We start from the raw sequence: 17,494 nt of genomic DNA, 5'->3' as shown, positions 1-17,494 counted from the left end.
AAAAAAAAAAAAAAAAAGATTTTAGGCACGGAAAGAATTTAACTTTCAGGAATGGACAGGGACAGGGTGTTCAGAGAACGGCCAGATAATCTCTTCACGAGCTGCGATTCCCTGGGGTGTTTGTGCTTTCTAGAAAATCTCTACCTCAGCCAGGATCCAAGATGATTTATCAACTTTCTTTTTACTTCTCAACTAACTCAAAACTAGGACCAGAAGAAGTCAGCTAGTATAAAATGTAGGTAGTACTTGCATCCCACCTATGATGGGGAAGCAAGCCTTCAGAGTAATGGTGATACCTGAGTAAAGTTTTGAAGGATGAAGGTGTAACTGCTACCAAAGGAAATAGGAAGGAAACAGGGCAGACAACAATCCAGGCAGGGGAACATCATTTAAGGGGTATGAGGATATTTCACTCTAACTCCTATTTTTTTTTGAAACAGAGTCTCACTAAATTGCCCAGGCTGGTTGTGAACTCATGCTCCTCCCATCTCAGCCTCTAGAGTAGCTGGGATTACAGGTGTACTACTGTGCTGGGCCCCTAGTTCCTCTTAACTAAAGAGGTAATTTCTTTCTTTTTTGGGGGGGAAGGTACCGGGAATTGAACTCAGGACCTTGTGCTTGCCAGGCAGGCGCTTGTGCCACTGAGCTACATCCCCGGCCCTTAAAGAGATAATTTCTATACCTTTTGTTTTTGAACAAATCAACATTTGAGGGGCTGGGGATTTAGCTCAGCGGCACAGTGCCTGCCTGGCAAGCTCAAGGTCCTGAGTTCGATTCCCGGTACTGGAAAAACACCAACCAGCCAAACAAACAAAAACATTTGATAAAATTCCCAGTCATTAAAAGCATCCCTATTCTCGCTCTTTATTTTAAAGGACTGTTTAAGCACAGGAGCATGATCTGTCAGTGGATTTTGTATTCTACTCAACAATGGGGTCAGAAATGTTCCAGAACAGTTGGGCAAGGGCACCATTGTTGATAGTGTGTTTTGTGGGAAGACACTAGGGACTGGAGGTCAGGGGTCAAACGTGGACACCAATTTGCTCCCATGGTAACCGGCCACGTGTCTTGAGACCCTCTCTGAGCCCTAGTTCCTCATGATACTGAGAGGCTTATTGTGAGGATTATGTGGATTAACACATGGAAAGTGCGTAGAACCATAACTAGCTTGCAGTATATTTCATTAAAGTGTGAGCTATCATTACACTTAAACCGAGGGTGTGGTGGTCTAACCAGGGTAGGACTACTATAGGATCTCCAGGGACTTCAGTAGGCCAACGTATCCTGTGACTCTCCAAAGGGAAATCTCACATACAGTGTTACTTGATGTCATTTCGTTATGACTGATTGTTCCCTGTATTAGCACACTTCCAGACACACTACTCTGGAGGACAGAACTAGAGGGTGGCACAGGCTAATGAGAGACCAGCGGGGAGCCCTGGTGACCCCCTTGATTCATCTGTGCGGCCATCAGAGCGTTGGGGGCTTTCTGTGGGGCTTGAGCACTCCCTCGGCTAGTACTGCGTAAGTCAGCCAAACCTACCTTGCACCAACTCAGAGTTTCACACCACCGCATTTTCCGGAAGGCAAGGAAATGTTTTGGAAGGGCAAACATCAGGGCAGCACTTCCTCTGCCTGCCTGCCCAGAGTCACCCCTTCTGTGCTTTTAGGGTGAAGCAAAAACATGGGCTGTGCGATCCACTTGAGTTTTGCCTGTGCTCCCTCCCAGCTGAGTGATCTCTGACACCTCTAACCTGCCTCCTGGAATATCACAGGGATCCGCTGAGACAGTACAGGGCCTCTCCAGCTGTACCCGGTCCACCAGGAAATCTCAGGAATGAGACTGCTGGCCGCAGCACCATGACCACAACCAGTGACGCTGAAATTTTCCTAGACAACTGCCACCTTGACAATCTCTGACTGCTCCTCTTATTTCTCACTTCTGTTGTATTTATCTATGATCTAATATATATTAGAATTTATATAGATTTTTTTCTTTTTTTCTTTTGTGGTGCTGAGAACTCAGGGCCTTTAAAATTCTGTGAAAGAAAGAACCAAATCTTATACTCCGCCCCCCAAACCACAGATTTACAACCCAAGACTACTCTGAGCACTCAGTAGGAGCTCGCTGACCACATGAACTGCTACACAGACCCATGAGATGACTGTGGGTTCTACATGGGCTTAAGCCATGAGGGCAGCCTGCCCGCCCGCAAGGCAGACCTGGGCCCTTTGTTGCCCACTGCAATCTCGCCCTTTCCCCGTCCCCACTGCCCTGCCCCACTCACCCACAATGGAGAGGATGACGACCACGAAGTCGAAGATGTTCCAGCCAATGGTGAAGTAGTAGTGCCTCAAGGCAAACATTTTGAGCACACACTCACAGGTGAAGAAGATGACGAAGACCAGATTAATCCAGTAGAGAATGTTCTCCATCTGCTTGCTCTGCGTGTCTGTCTCCACCATCATTGTCACCATGTTAAGGCAGATGAGCATCATGATAACAATGTCAAAGGCTTGTTGAGTGACAAAATCAAAGACGATACCTTGGATTTTGTTCTGGGGAGAGAGGAGGACAGACCCAACAGGACTCATGAAAACCCTTCTGCGCAGACCTGCGGGAGCTGCCACCCTTCTCACAGAAGGGCTCTGCTCTTTTCTGCAAAGCTGGCAGCTCTCTCCCGCTGCTCCACCAGGATGCCAGGCAGCTCGAGCGGCCCTCTTCTCTCGAGCCTGCGATCTCACGTTTCTGGAGGTCCTCCGACTTCTGCGGGTGCCCAATCTGAGTCTCCTCTGCCAGCCGCCTCTCTCTAATCTCTTCTTTCATGATGCTAGCGCACCGCGAGAGCTCATCTGTCCCTGGCGCCTACACACTTACGCTTCTCCTTCAGCATCTCTCCTTGACGGCTCCTTAATCTAGGGCAGAGCCAAATCCCTTCCTCTGCCTCTCCAGCTCGTTCATCTCCTCTACCATTCATTCAGCCTCTCAGGCCAGAAATCTGCGAGTCTGTCTCTTTCGTCTCCCTCATCCCCCTTCTGATTCACTGACGGTCCTGTTGTTGACTCTTCCTCCAAGAAAGTTACTTGAATTCACTGCTTCACTCCATTTTGAGTGGTCCACTATACTCTAAGCCACCACCACCATCCACCTGGCTCTCTCTGTCTTTTACCTGTTCTTCCTGCGTCCTCTCTTGCTCTTATCCAATGTAGTCTCCAAACAGTCACGTGTGACCATGTACAGATAACACCACTTAACACCTTGCAATAGCTTCTCCTTGGGCTTGCAACAAAATCCCTACTTCCACCCTGGCTGAGAGATGCTTTCACAGTCAGATCCTGCTCACTGCGGCCTCTCCTCTTGCTCCTGGCTTCAAGGTCAAAGTAACTTTTGCTGCTTCTAAGACCCTGGCTGCTCTTCCAGGAGTCTCGCTCCTTGGATGCCTTCTCTTCCACTTTAGGGGAACCTTCTTGGTAAGGCTTTTCTGGTTATTATATTGAAGCAGACCTATCCCCCAGAGCCCTCCATTTTTCTCTGTCATGGTCCTTCCCCCAGTTACTTTTCCCCATGATTTTCCACGTGTTACTGTAGCTGTTTGCTTACGTATTACCTGTCCCCCCTCCCCAGCATACTGTAAGCCCTAGGGAATCGGTCTAAACTTTATCACTCTATGCTGAGTACCTGGTACCTAAAGGGAGATCTAGAAGTATGTGCTGACTTAATGTTAATCGCTCTTTATTATTTTCTACCACATTAAGTTTTTATACTTTAGTATGGAAGAATTTCCAAATGTACTGAACAGAACTTCAGAATTGTTAATTTTTTTCCATTTTGTTCCATTAATTATGGGCCGGAGATATAGCTCAGTGGCACAAGCGCCTGCCCAGCAAGCGCAAGATCTTGGGTTCGATCCCTGGTACCAAAGAAAAAGGAGTGTTTAGTCAATTTCTATCACAAAGTGGAAAGTCTCTGTTTTGTTTTTTGTGTGTTTGTTTTTTTGGTTTTTGGTTTTTTTTACAGTACCGGGAATTGAACTCACAACCTTGCACTTGCCAGGCAAGCAGTGTGCCGCTGAGCTAAATCCCCAGCCCCTGTTTGTTTTTTGAGACAGGATCTCACTATGTTACCCAGGCTGGCCTTGAAGTCACAGTGATCCTCCTGCCCCAGCCTGCCAAATGCTGGGATTACAGTTGTGTGCCCCCACACCCAGCTGGAAAGTTTTAACATCATGGAAATATAACAACAATTCTCTTTCTTAAGATTTCCCTGATTTTTCTTTCTTTCTTTCTTTTTTTGTTTTGTTTTGAGACAGGGTCTCGCTCTACAGTTCAGGCTGGTCTTGAACTCACAACGATCCTCCTGCCTCAGCCTCCCGAGTGCTGGGATTACAGGTGTGCGCCACCACGCCCAGCCTCCCTGATTTCTCTTTTCAGAAAAGTACTTAGGCACGTGGGCCGGTGCTTATTTTCAGGACTGCTTTAACTTTGTGGTTTTCAAGCTGCTCTGTAAAAGTTCAGGGTTTCTTTTCCTCTCAGGAACAGATGTGGGGTCTGTGGGAAAGCACTCTGGAATCCCAATTCTGGCTTCAACAAATAAATTCCACCTTTACTTCCACAAATTAGATCACCAGGTAAGCTTTGACTTTAAAGGTTCTGCTGTTTTTTATTTTTAAAAATTAAGTTATAGAAGGAGAACTTTTGAGGCTTTTGAGATTGTTCTTCTGAAATGAGAGAACGACAACCAAGGAACGGGCAAACAAATCTCAGCTCCAAATCTGCTGGGTGAAAGGCTCAGTTGCAGAGAGATCAGGGTAGCAGACTCTGCTGCTTCCACCCGCTGCTGCTCTGCCAGCCAGAAGCCCCCTTCTTGCTCCCAGACACATCCTGCAAAGCCACACTCGTGGGGCACAGGGACTAAGGCAGTAGGGAGCAGATCTCAGCTTGGCTGGCAGGAAAGGGACCGGGGCTTGCTCATTTTTGGTTGTCTCTTAAAACCTCTCTCTACCTGGGCCAGGCCAGTGTGGTGAGTGCGCTGATTCTTGGCTGCTTCCCACAGAGGAGAGGTCACGTATGAACGTAAAGCGAGGCCACGCCTTCACCTCTGTCCTGCTGCCCAGTCACTCAGTGTTTCCGACGGGGCAGCAAGGAGAGGGCCGGTGGGCACTTACCCTCTCCTCTGCAGTGACCCTACCAGCCTTTCCCCAAATGGCTGCTCAGTGTGCCTTTAGCCTGCACAAGGTACTCACCAAAGGGCGGGGAATGGGTTTCTGTGGTTTCTTTGAGCCCAACTTTTTCATGGCATTGTAGTACTTCTTCTGTTCCTCCGTCATGAAGATGTCCTGACCTCCAAAGTAAAGGAGGGAAGAGAACAGCAATTACAACTGGCTCTCCCACGCTAAGGCTACAGACCTGTGGTTCAAGATCGGCACTGAGAATGGAGGGAGACCTGTCCCTCTCCTTCCCATGTTGGCTGACCGCTATCTTAAGTGAAGCAGATCTAAAATAACCTAAAATAATTCAAAGAGGTAGCTGCCTTTGTTTTCAGCTCAGGATTTCTGAGATTTGTCTCAGGGAAAGTAAACTTCAGAGCAAGGACTGGGCAGTCACATCTAACAGTCTCACGCTAGTTTTTTAGGTCTGAATTCCCTACAAAATCCTAGAAAAAGATTTTGAAATGAAAAGACTTTTAAGACGTGGTTAATGGCCTATATATTTTAGGTGATACTCAAATTTGGAAAATCTGGTGCAAGAAGGCAGTGTGGAGAGTTTCTTGACTTACAAAATGAAATGACAAGAGCAGTCTTTTCAATTGGCTTTTGAAAAGCTGTGGACCATCTGGGACAAGAATGCAAGCAGAGCCAAACCCCAGCTTGTCAGAGGCGCCCAGGGATTAGCATGGAGGATTACGAACCCGGGCAGTTTCAGCTCCTTGCTGCAGTTATTCACCTGCCATTTCGCCTCTGTCCCAGAGGTGCTCTCTGCCCTGCTTTCTCCTCTCATGGGAGACCCAAGTCAGTGCTAGACCTCAAAAATAACACACTGCTAGCAAATGTGGTAAACCACACACTGAAAATCCAGCCCTGAACAGAGTGGGTTGGGACTAATGTACGGGGCCTCGGCACACCAAGGTGACAATCTGGATTTCAGAGCAAGAAAGAGGCCACTTTCTTTCTAGAGAAAGAGACAGAGTGGCTCCCGCTGAGTTGACTCTGGCCACTGGCAGTGAGGGGAGGAGACCTATCTTTTTCTTTTGTTGATTGAAGTTATCAATGATGACACCAATGAAGAGGTTCAGGGTGAAGAAGGAGCCGAAGATGATGAAGATGACAAAGTAGATGTACATGTAGATGTTGTCCTCATACTTAGGCTGCTCATCAGGCTGTCAAAGGGGAAGGCAAAAGGGTGAGTTAGCACCTGGCCTGGGGACTGGGTGGGTTGCCCCAACATGCCGAAGCCAAAAGCCAAAAGCCGCCTGACTGCAGGCCAGGCTGGGGTGGGGGAGCCCTCGGTTCTCTGTGCTTGCCTCTCCTCCACACTGGCAGCTCCGGCCCTTAGAGGCCACTGGCGCTGCTGTGACTTAGGTGGGGAAGACGCCATCACAAGGAGGGGAGGGGGAGGAGCATTTGCTGAAAGCTACGCTTTATTTCAGTGTAGGACTGAAGAGCCGACAGCGCCACCTGGGCCGAGTACAAATCAACTGTCTAATCATCTGGAGCCAAGGCAAGACGGGGAGGGCTTGGGAGGAAGAAAATGACCTATGATCAATAAAGCAAGCAATTAATGTTCCAAAGAGAAATTCTGATTCCTCTACCTGCCCTCCCATTTTGATGGACCACACTGCTTGCCTTCTGACCACTGGGATGCTTGTGTTTCACCATCATGTCCTTACCTTTCGGGAATCTACGGCTGCATACATGATGTCCATCCAGCCTTTGAAGGTCGCCTGGGAAACAGAGTCGGTCATTAGACTGTGCCTGTCAGCGAGGGTGCGAGTGTCCAGGCAGGGGTCCCAAACACCAGGCTTAGGTTCAGCAAAAACACTGGGCAGGGAGTAAGCACCCAGCCTCCCATGGACAGAATTTCCTTTTATCAAGAAATTCTCAAGGGGGCTCTGGGTAACATCGCAGTTTGGCAAAGTCACATGTTGAAGATGGCACCTGCACCAGGGTTTTCATACGAGGTCTGAAAATGAGCTTGGGCAAAGGCCCGTTTCTGAGTGAGTGGTGAGAATCTGCCGCAGGTGCTTAGAACTTTTTTCTCCACTGGGGAATTGTTTTTTAAAAAGGTATTTAAATAAGCCATGGGAGTCTGAAAAAGTCACACATTATAAAACAAACAGGTCAAACTTAATCCTATGTAGCTTTATGGTAGTGATGCTGGCTTCATCCTTGAAAGTCCTTTTTCTATTTCTCTTTCAGTCTATTCTAGCCTGATTTTGGAATCTTTTTTTTTTTTTTTTTTTCCTTTTCCTTTTTGAGACAGGGTTTCACTATGCAGTTCAGGCTGGCCTTGAACTCACTTTGTAGCCCAGGCAGGCCTCAAACTCACAGCAATTCTCCTGCCTCAGCCTCCCGAGTGCTGGGATTACAGGTGTGCGCCACCGCACCTGGCTCTAGCCTGATTTTGGAAACAAACACAAGTAAACAATTTAACATTCTCTGTGCTTTATTTACTCGGTCAGATTCTAAGCTTTCTTCGGGCATGGAAGGCCTTTATTCATCTGATGGCCCTGCTGCTCAGCATGGCGCCTCTCACATGGGACTCCGAACACAGTGCCTCACCGGCTGGTTGATGTGCACTTGCTTTCTGGAGCTGCTGCCACTCAGATTCAACCTGTGGGTCCAGTTTTACGAACTGGGATAGAAATGCAAAGGAATTTTGGGATGAGATAAAATACAGCTCGTTCTATTACTGTCTAGCAGTGAGTACTTTCTGTGTGTTAGGTTAGGTTGAGAGCTTCATCTGTGCATTTAATACTCCCAACAACTAAATGATGTGGGCACGGTGGCAGCAGTAATAAAAAATACTGTACATAACAGCACTTACTGTTCATTAGGCACTGCTATGTGCTATGTTTAATGATAAATTGTTTTTTTAAATCAAGATTTATAGGCCCAGTGGCCTATGCCTGTAATTCCAGCACTCTGGGAAGCTAAGGCAGGAGGATCACAAGTTCAAACCTAGCCTGGGAAGTTTGTGAGCCCCTGCCGCAAAAAAAAAGAAAAAAAAGGATTGAGGATGAAAAGGGCCTGGACTTAATCCCCACTATTACCAAAAAAAATCATGAATTCTCTTAACAACTATGCAAAATATTATGATCTACATCTAATCCATGAAGAAACAGAGTTTAGAGGTTGAATAATTTGTCCCAAGTTGTATATACAATAACTATCAGAGTGTGGCTCAAACCTACATCTATCTGCTTCTAACCTAGACAAGCTTTCATTGCATCAACTCTCCTGTCAAACATTCTAAAAAACTGGCGAGAAAGGAAGAGAAAACTAGGCATAATGGAATAAAATTAGGTAAAAGACTTATGTACATACAGTAATTAAAATACATGCCTCCTTACTGTGGCACTTTTTTTTTTTTTTTTGGTCTTTTTGAGGCAGGGTCTCACTGTGCAGTTCAGGATGGCCTTGAGCTCACTTTGTAGCCCAGGCTGGTCTCGAACTCGCAACGATCCTCCTGCCTCAGCTTCCAGAGTACTGGGATTACAGGTGTGCGCCACCACGCCCGGCTCTACTGTGGCACATTAATTTGAGACTTCCATCTGGGGCTGAGCGGATAGGATTAGCAGCATCATGTCTGCCATAATTTATTTTTGCTCTGTAGTGCTGGTGATGGAACCCTGGCCTTCGGGCACGTGCGCTATCACGGAGCTACATCTCCAGTCCTACTGCCATACCCTCTACTTTACTGTCGCTGTTCCATGGGCTTACCCTACTCTTTTTCTTTCTCTTTAAGCACACGTTCCAACCAAGGAAGAGAAGGTGATCTCTCTACCACTATATTGTGCTACAGCAGTGTTTATTTATTGCTGAGCAGAACTTTGCTTCTGAACACAAAAAAGGGTATGGAAGGGTGTGGTTCCCGGAAACTGGTCTGGGAAATCATTGTTCTCATGGCCCTATAAAGAGTAATCCTGATCCTGGAAGCAGAACTGAAAAGGAATCAAACGGGGTTTTCTGCCACATGAGTTTCCCAGGACTAAGAAGATAACAATACTTACTACTTGAAGAAGGGCCAGATATCCTGCCCCAACGTTGTCAAAGTTGATCTTCACGTTCTTCCATCTGATCTCGGTGTTGTTCCCCTCCATGAGCTTTTCACACTCAGTTTTATTGTTGACATCCTCAATTTCAAATCGGATTTCAGAAGTCTCATTGAAGCAGTAGTGGTACTTCCCGGCAAACAGGTTAACGCCCATGATGCTGAAAATCAGCCAGAAGATGAGACACACCAGCAGCACATTCATGATGGAGGGGATGGCACCCACCAAGGCATTCACCACCACCTGCATTGGGAGGGGGAGGTTGCTGAGTGTTCAAGAAAGTGGGAGAAGCACATTCTTTTGGTTTTCAGGAGGGGAATGACACTTGTGTTGCTTGTTCTGCTATGGAAACATTATGTTCTCTTTGCAATCAGAGTGACTGGACGGATCCGTAAGTCGGACTCCAAATTTCTAATCTATGAACTGTATTTTTGGGGAATTCAAAAATTGTATCTTTATTTAAACTAACAAAAACTCCCCTGCCCAAGTTGACCCTGACCTTCTCTTCTAGGCACCAACCTGGGTGAAAAAATGATTTCTCAGTCCAGTCTCCCTCCTCTTCAACTCCTAAAACATGCCCCCACGGGGGTCTGAGCAACTGCAAGCTCACTAGCCACCTCTCAACAGACATTCCCCCTCTGAAAAACAGGACACGATGGTTCAAAATCACACAGCGCTGCCCTCTGGGTGGGCAGTGAGCCACTCAATGGTACATAACGTCTCTTTTATGACTATGCAAGGCCAGTTATCTTATTTCAGGCAATAGCTGAGCATGCATATTTTGCAGGCTCAAGAAAAAAAAGCTATATTCCCTCTACCAAACAGAATGTAATGAAATCTGGACAGATGCGCTTTTCACTAGTGCATTCTTCTTTAGCCTTTCCTTCTGACTTTGTAGGTTTCTAAGCCTAAGTCACCCCTGCCTGGCTAATGCTGCTCTCTGCTCGGTCCAGGGCTTGATTCCATTCTTCACAACGTATTAGAAATCAAAACGACAAGGTTTTTTTTTGTTTGTTTGTTTTTGTTTTTGAACAGCTTTGCATTAGATCAGTGCTCTTAAACTGATCTAATGCATACTCTTTGCATACTGTTAAAAATCACCGACTACAGTAAGCTCAGGAATTTTTTTAAAAAGGAAAAAGTCCTTAGGAATTGAAGTTTCTAGGTTGTTTTTTCTCCCCCTAGGTTGGTTTTAACTGGAATTTGGCTTCACACTAGCAGTGACAGTGGCTTGACCACACCCCCACTGTCGTAGCAGTTTTCACTAGAGGAGTTCAAGTGTTTCCAAAGGTCACCTGTCAAGTGGCGGGGCAGAAAACGAGACTGGTTTCATCTCTTCCCTGGTTCTACCTCGCTGTTGTCTTAAGTGGCGCTGCTAAAGCTCAGAAAGGTTTTGCTAATGTAATATGGGAAGAATATTTCTTCCTTTTTCTAGAACCTGAGGTGGATTGGTGGAGTGAAAATAAAGACACTGGATATAAACGAAATCTGTCTTCTCTTCCTGTTTTGCCTAGAGAAGGTAACAAATGTTACCACGGCCCCGCACTGGTTTCTCAGTGCGCGTAAGTGCACGTAAGTCACAAGTAGCTGTCACCCTGCACAGCATGGAAAAGATGGGAAGGTCATGCTGTGCAAGGGAGGCCAGGGGGCGGCTCCGGGGTCTTGCCTGAGCTCGATAGGGTTTTGGTTTTCCTTATCTTCAGGTTTGCCTTACGCTGCCTTACGCCCCATCTGAGCATGTGGCTGAGAAGAGCCACCCATTTTGCCCTATACAAAAAAGGCAACAACATTCTGTGAGGAAGTCATTCTTTTACATTAAAATACTCCTTTTTTGTTTCTTCTACTCGTATACGAAGGTCTTGAGATTGAGAGGCAGTTATTTCTTAATTCTTAGACCAAGAAATCTCTTCTAGACCTGATAGCGCTGTCATTCATATAAAATGTTTATCATTCTGAGCAATATCTGAAATTTGGAAAATCTTCAATGGTGTTTTAGAGAACGCTCTTCATTTGTATGTCTCTATGTTGTCAAATTGGTCAGGTGATCAGATCTGATTTTTGTCTCCTCATCCTACAGCTGTTCACCCCTTTGGGAGCACCAAAAAGCAATGACATGTGCAAAAGAACAGGCAAAGGAGGATGGCACACAAATGGCACAACCATTTTTTAAACAATGAGAGGTTATGTGAAGATTTAAAAGCTCAAGTCTATGTGACAGCATTGTGCAGCACAGCTTAAGTGAGATCATGACCTTCTGTTACACCATTACCAATGTGAAGTAGGGAAGTAGGCCCCAAAACACGGAAACCTAAAAAATGCTGGTTTTTATCTTAATCCAGAATCTACCGCCTCCAGGAACCCTTCTCACTATATAGAAATGATATTAAACTTCTACTCAAACCCAGAATACCCCATCCTACGTGGTATCTATGTGTTAAAAGTTAAATATGGATACTATTTATAGCATGGGAAAATAAATCAACTAAGTGAAGCCTCTGAACTTCTATATTCATAGGGCTGATCAAGGGACTTGATACAGAAAAGAATCTACTGAGTCTTATTTCTGATTATGACATAAAAATCCTAATAAAACTAAAGTATCTGTAAGATGCAAATGTACTTTCATTTACCAATTCCAACCAAAAGTCTTATCTTAGTTTCATGAACTAAGTAAACAGAGTTGATAAACTTTACTAACAATTCGTCCTTACTGTGAACAACAGCTGACAAGGTACCACATGTTACATGGAAATTGTTTAACAGTGCTCTAAACAGAATTTTCATTGTGCTATTATTCTCAGAACCACAGAGCAAGAAACCAGTTCTTATTTTGAACTCACACTAAAGATATAAATGACAGTTCAAATTTCTACTGATAGTTGCTTGATAAATTGGATCCTCTTTGCTCTCTGCTGCTCTCTAGTTATACTCTCTCCTCACGATGAGATGCCAAAACCAGACACAGTACAGAAATATTCAAAGTTAGGTTCGAGAATTCTACGAACAGCTACTTTTCAATGGAAATTTACATTTAATAATTGATACAAATCTCAACTGATGAGAAAATTCCAATGGATGCTAATCTTGTCGCGTTTTAATCTTTTCTTTGCCTAGATATTATTGCTGCCCATTAAATATTACAAAATCTGTCAAACAGCTTTTAATATCTGGCAGAGGGAACATGGCTTTAATGGACAACTATATACTGACAACAAAAATGCATGCATGTTTCACAGCATTACTGTTATATACCCTAAAAGATGTAGTAGCACAGCAAAATCTTTAAGGATTACTATGAAGGAGAGAAAAGCAAAGAACTACGTTAAGTGTTCCTTTGCCAATAGCAGGAGTGTTTCGATTTTCTGGTCTTTGGTTTGAGGAAGGAGAGGAGAATGAGTGAACATCCCAGGACAGGCTGGGGCAGATGCTCCCTCTCAAGAGGCCTGAGTCTGTAACTGGAGCAGCACAGTGACAGTTGGGCCCATCTGCATGGCTGGTGTTCAGCTCACGAAGCTTTCTTATTTGAAATACCCTGATGGTAATCTTGTAAGTGGTGGTATGCAGAATGACTGAAACTAAAGAATGGAAAACACATGCGCCCACAGAAATGTCATAGTTAAACAAAACAGGTACTTCATTCTGTTTATTGCCGGGAACCTTCCCGTAGACTTAGCCAAATTCAATCTCTTCTTGTAGTGATTTCCATGGACGGGCTGGGAAACTGCAGGGCAGGAAAGGACCCCTGAGCCCTCTCACCGGCTGTGGTCAGCGCCGCTGGCTAACTGGTGTCTGGCGAATGCAGTGGTACCTCAACACCAAAGCTCTGCTTGCTGAATCCTGCTGGTTCAAATTGCAGCTTTGGGTTCAGACTTGTTGCTGCCTGTATTATCTTAACTGAAAAAAGCTTGCTGCAGATGCTTTCCAAATAAAATTTTCCACTGCTCTGATTTCCTATTCCAGACCTGTGTGATTCCAAACTGTTTGCGAGTTGACGTAAAATGTCTTCAATGGAGTGGAAGCAGAGTTCAGGGAAGCAGGCCAAAAGTGGAGCTAAGGGAAAGGTGGGATTCCTGAAAGGGCTCCTGTGGCCAAAGCTCTCAAATAACTTCCGCACGAGCAAAGGGGCCTCAGCTGGTCCGTGAGGACTACTTCTGCCACAAGGACAGAGGTGACAGCAGTGAGCAGCCCAAGAAGGTGAGTAACAAGTGTCAGCTGGGTGCTTTTCTTTGGGAAGTGAGGGGAATGCTTTCTTCAGATATGACCAACCTCCATTTAGGAGAAGCGGGACTACTGATTTTTATTTTTGGTCTTTTTGAGACAGGGTCTTGCTATGCAGTTCAGGCTGGCCTTGAACTCACTTTGCAGCCCAGGCTGGCCTCAAACTCGCAGCAATCCTCCTGCCTCAGCCTCCTGAGTGCTGGGATTACAGGCGTGCGCTACCATGCCCGGCCTAGGACTACTGTTGGTGGATGTAAGGGATCACAGTGACATGCTCCAAGTATTGTCCCCCATGAAACTTGTTAAGTTGCATGCTGTCCTTGGCTTTTCAGTCACCAAAATGAACCACCAGCTCTATAACAAAACCACTATGATTTATTAAATTTACCCCATGTGGCATGGCAGGAACAGAATAAGCATTTGAACTCTACACTGAGCCACACCGTGCCACGTGACACCCCTGAACCCTATGCAGTATACTTTTGCCTTTCCTAACTTTAGCCTGACTGTGGCAAGGATCTTATCGCGCGTGTTCTGAAACCATTCTCACCTGCGGGAGACTTAGCCCCAGCTCTTTCCTTAGCGAACATAAATTTGTGCTGTTGTGGAACTGCCCTTCCTGCAGATGGTTTTGGGAGGGCTACAGAAAGCTCACATTTAGTAAACCAAACTGTGACTGTGCTACAGAAGAAACGTGCGTTTATTGCAAAAAGCATCTTTTTCTGAATAAACTAAAATAATAAAATCCCCGAGTCCCAGCGCAATTTTTATCCTCCTGCGCAACCGTGAGTGCCTTTGTGGAACAGCGGCCAGGGATCACAGGTGAGGCATAAACGCAGCAGCACTGTCCTGGTATCTGGTTTCTCCAGTCAGTCGTGCTTCGTGTGCACTACTGCAATCTGAAATTTTATTCCTACATGGTGCTCTTTGCACAATTAAAAACACATCCTCTGGTTTGCTCTCCTGCATGTACTCAACATCTGAATTGCAATGAGTTTTCTTGGTCTCATTAAGTATATTAGACCTCTCTGATTACCACAAGACAACTACCAACACCAAAACCAGCTGTCCATTTGATTTCAGATCAACTTTTTGGTGTGAGTGTGTGCACACATGTGCACACTCCCACAATCAAAACCAAAAGGAACAAGAAAAAGGCACCCAAAGCAGGAGCCTTATTTCTCCATTGGCAGGGTGACAGCCCCTTGCACCGCTTGGATTTGGGTGGACGTCACCAAAGCAGGAATAGGAAGGCTCAAGAAATTTCAAAACTAGCTGATGCTCAGTCATCTGGCATTGTTCCTGGTGTTGTTTCGACAGTGTGAGGCTAGGGGACCATACAGCATGGGCAGAGGGTCGGGGGTGAGGAGGAAGCTTTGCTATCAGACAGAGGCTGCCAGTCCTTATGGGACTGGGCTGAGAACAACAAGGTGCAATAAGAGGAATCAAAATAGAAAGAAAAGCATTTCTTCTCCCAGGGCCAGGCCAGATTCGGCTCCATCCCCAATTCCAGGCCTGCCGTCCTGTCTTCAGGCCCCTTTCCACTGCTTTCCCAGGGGCTCCAAGGCCACAACCCCCACCTGGCTGATGCTACGTGGCATTCTCCCTGCCTGCAGCCTATGTATTTCGGTGGGTCTAGGGTTATAATTCCCCTTCTTTGCACCTGGTGATTCTCCCTATTAAATAACAGCCCAGAAAGCCGCCCCAAGTGCTACAGGTAAGCCAGGCCAAATGAGAATAGCCAATGTTAACATGTTCTGCGATGGCATGTTGTTGGGCGTGGGGCCAATATTAATGTGATGAGGCAGCTTAATGCAACTCCCGTGCGCACGGGGCAGGTGCGAGGGAGAAAGTGGAGGATCAAATCGGCAGCTGCATCACAGAATTGGTGTTTGAATGATCTTTCCACCATGTGATCAGTTCTAGCATGCTTAAACAGTTTCCATGGGCATGCAGAAGGATCAGCTACTCTTAGTATCTTACCCTCATCCCTTCAAATCGTGATAAGGCTCTTAAGGGTCTCAAAGCTCTTAGGGTCCTAAGGGACTTTATGGCACCTAGTTCCGAGTAGCCCAGGGCATTAGCTATAAGGCTGACTAAAGAGACCTACACAGAAACAGAAGAGAAAAACAAAAACAAAAAACAACAAAAAAGGAAACAAAATAAAAAAGAAAAAAAAAAACAGAGGTTCCAGAGTGTTAGAACAAAGCCCCTAGCACTGATTGATTACACATATTGGGTCCCCCCAAGGTTGAGGAAGTGGGTAACACCAGCTGCCTACTTCAACTTGACTCAAACGACCTGGAAGGAAAGGCGGTTGAGAGAGGCACAAGAAAGAACACAAAGGGAGGAGAAAATTGAGAGAAGGCAGTAGGACAAACGCACAAGTTGGAGAGGGAAGAGGCTGAAGGGAGAGGGAGAGAATGAGCAAGTTCCATTGGAAGGAGAGGAGCCTGAGGAGATGACAAGAACCTTACCCTCGCCCTTTACAGTCTCTGCAGGTCCCAGAAGTTCCCATTAAATTAAGCCAGACAAATTTAACCGTACCTATGGAAAAGAATACAGATAAATACACATACTCCGTACAAGCCGCCCCCTCCTCAGCTCATTCACCATGGGATTTCCAATAGGCACAAGCTCTCTTACTCCTGGTTGACAAGAAGTCACTGTTTGAGAATTTCGTGAATCACAACATCAGCAAAGGAAACATTCAATAAATACCACAGGTGACGTTTTGTAGTTCTCGAGAAGCAAAGAATCAAATGAGGAGATTCCTTGACAAAATTTTGGCCCTATGAGTGCCCACCTAGGTATCTCTCACTTTTTGTTTTTGGACACAGGGTCTCACTATGTAGTTCAGGCTGACTTTGAACTCGTGGCCATCCTGCCTCAGCCTCCCAAGTGCTGGGATTACAGGTGTGTGCTACCACACCCAGCTTCTCATTTTTACCTGTAATAAACTTTTCATCTTATAAGCCAACCCATGGCCCCTTCATGGCCAGGAGATCTGGCCTAGGTCTTGATCACCGAATCCTTATTTTTCCTTGCAATTTCCATTCTTTCCTTCCACAACAGCCCCACATGAATTAGCCTCAGCTCTGTCAACTCCAGGCCAAGCTTCTATAACTCTCACCGTTAGACTGATAGCTGGAAGAATTCCTGAAGGAAAAACTGCCCTAATTTTATAGATAAGAGACCTATGCTGCTGACTCCCAGGCCAGTGCTCTTTTTTCTATGGACAAACCGTGGAAGGAAGATCCATCCTTTGCAAACAGGTCATGCGACAATGTTTTAACAGAATCATCAGTGTCTGAATGACCAGAGATGATGTGCTGATACACTGAGGAGAAGCCTGCAGGTCTCCATGTCTACACTCGGGTCAAAAGCTTTCCTACTCTTACAGGGGGCAACTGACCTTGCTCTACCAGACCTCTCAGAGCAGTTACCGTGATTACCTAACACTGAAAACTGGCCACATCCAGGGTTGCCCAGGCCTGACCCTGGGGAGACATGGAAGTCTTCAAGGGACATAAACATACATACCCCTAGCTGATCAAGTCCTAGAATGTTTGGGCTCAGGCTTTGCTGAACTGGTCTACCTCTTACACTGATGCACAGGTGCTGGGATAAGTCAAGACAGTCTTACCAACAAACAGCTCTGAAATTCCCTCTGTTGGGAAGTGGTGGCTGCAGGTCTACCTAACTTACATAATGGTATTGTACAGAAAAATTAGAAAAGACGCAATCTACAATTTGGTTTGATTTGCTGATTTTTATCTCTATCCTAAGGCTTTAGTTCTTTAATTCTGTGTTTTTGTGAACTGTGTGTGCACAAAAACACATAGACACACGTGCACTTTCTTTTTTACAACTAAGCAGCAGAAATAGGGTATAGAGGTGGAAGGTCAAAGATCTCATGAGGGTCAGGAATAAAAGGAATTAACGGTTTAATTTGAAAACTGGGTGTGATGAGCTGGGCATGGTGGTGCACACCTGTAATGCCAG

At 45.7% G+C, this 17,494-nt stretch overlaps 1 protein-coding gene across 8 annotated transcripts in view; it reads right to left on the bottom strand.

The window, feature by feature from the left end:
• Scn8a (sodium channel, voltage gated, type VIII alpha subunit) overlaps positions 1 to 17,494 on the bottom strand; it is a 115,086-nt gene that overhangs the window by 7,939 nt on the left and 89,653 nt on the right. For 6 of the 8 annotated variants that reach the window (XR_001232232.1, XR_001232233.1, XM_005411910.2 and 3 more), the window contains 6 exons: positions 15,473 to 15,595; positions 9,230 to 9,514; positions 6,887 to 6,940; positions 6,239 to 6,376; positions 5,244 to 5,348; positions 2,289 to 2,559 (listed from right to left, as the gene is read on the bottom strand). Coding sequence is in view for 6 of the 8 variants with exons in the window: in XM_005411910.2 (XP_005411967.1) it covers positions 2,289 to 2,559; positions 5,244 to 5,348; positions 6,239 to 6,376; positions 6,887 to 6,940; positions 9,230 to 9,514; positions 15,473 to 15,595 (976 nt within the window). In the remaining 2 variants the exon portion in view is untranslated. The remainder of the gene's footprint in view (positions 1 to 2,288; positions 2,560 to 5,243; positions 5,349 to 6,238; positions 6,377 to 6,886; positions 6,941 to 9,229; positions 9,515 to 15,472; positions 15,596 to 17,494) is intronic. The other 2 variants (XM_013508490.1, XM_005411914.2) reach the window with 2 other exon arrangements.

The sequence above is a fragment of the Chinchilla lanigera genome, unplaced genomic scaffold, assembly GCF_000276665.1.
Source record: "Chinchilla lanigera isolate Chin_1 unplaced genomic scaffold, ChiLan1.0 scaffold00146, whole genome shotgun sequence".
Classification (NCBI taxonomy): domain Eukaryota; kingdom Metazoa; phylum Chordata; class Mammalia; order Rodentia; family Chinchillidae; genus Chinchilla; species Chinchilla lanigera.
The sequence above is the reverse complement of the archived record's forward strand: the minus strand, read 5'-3'. Positions and strand labels throughout refer to the sequence as shown.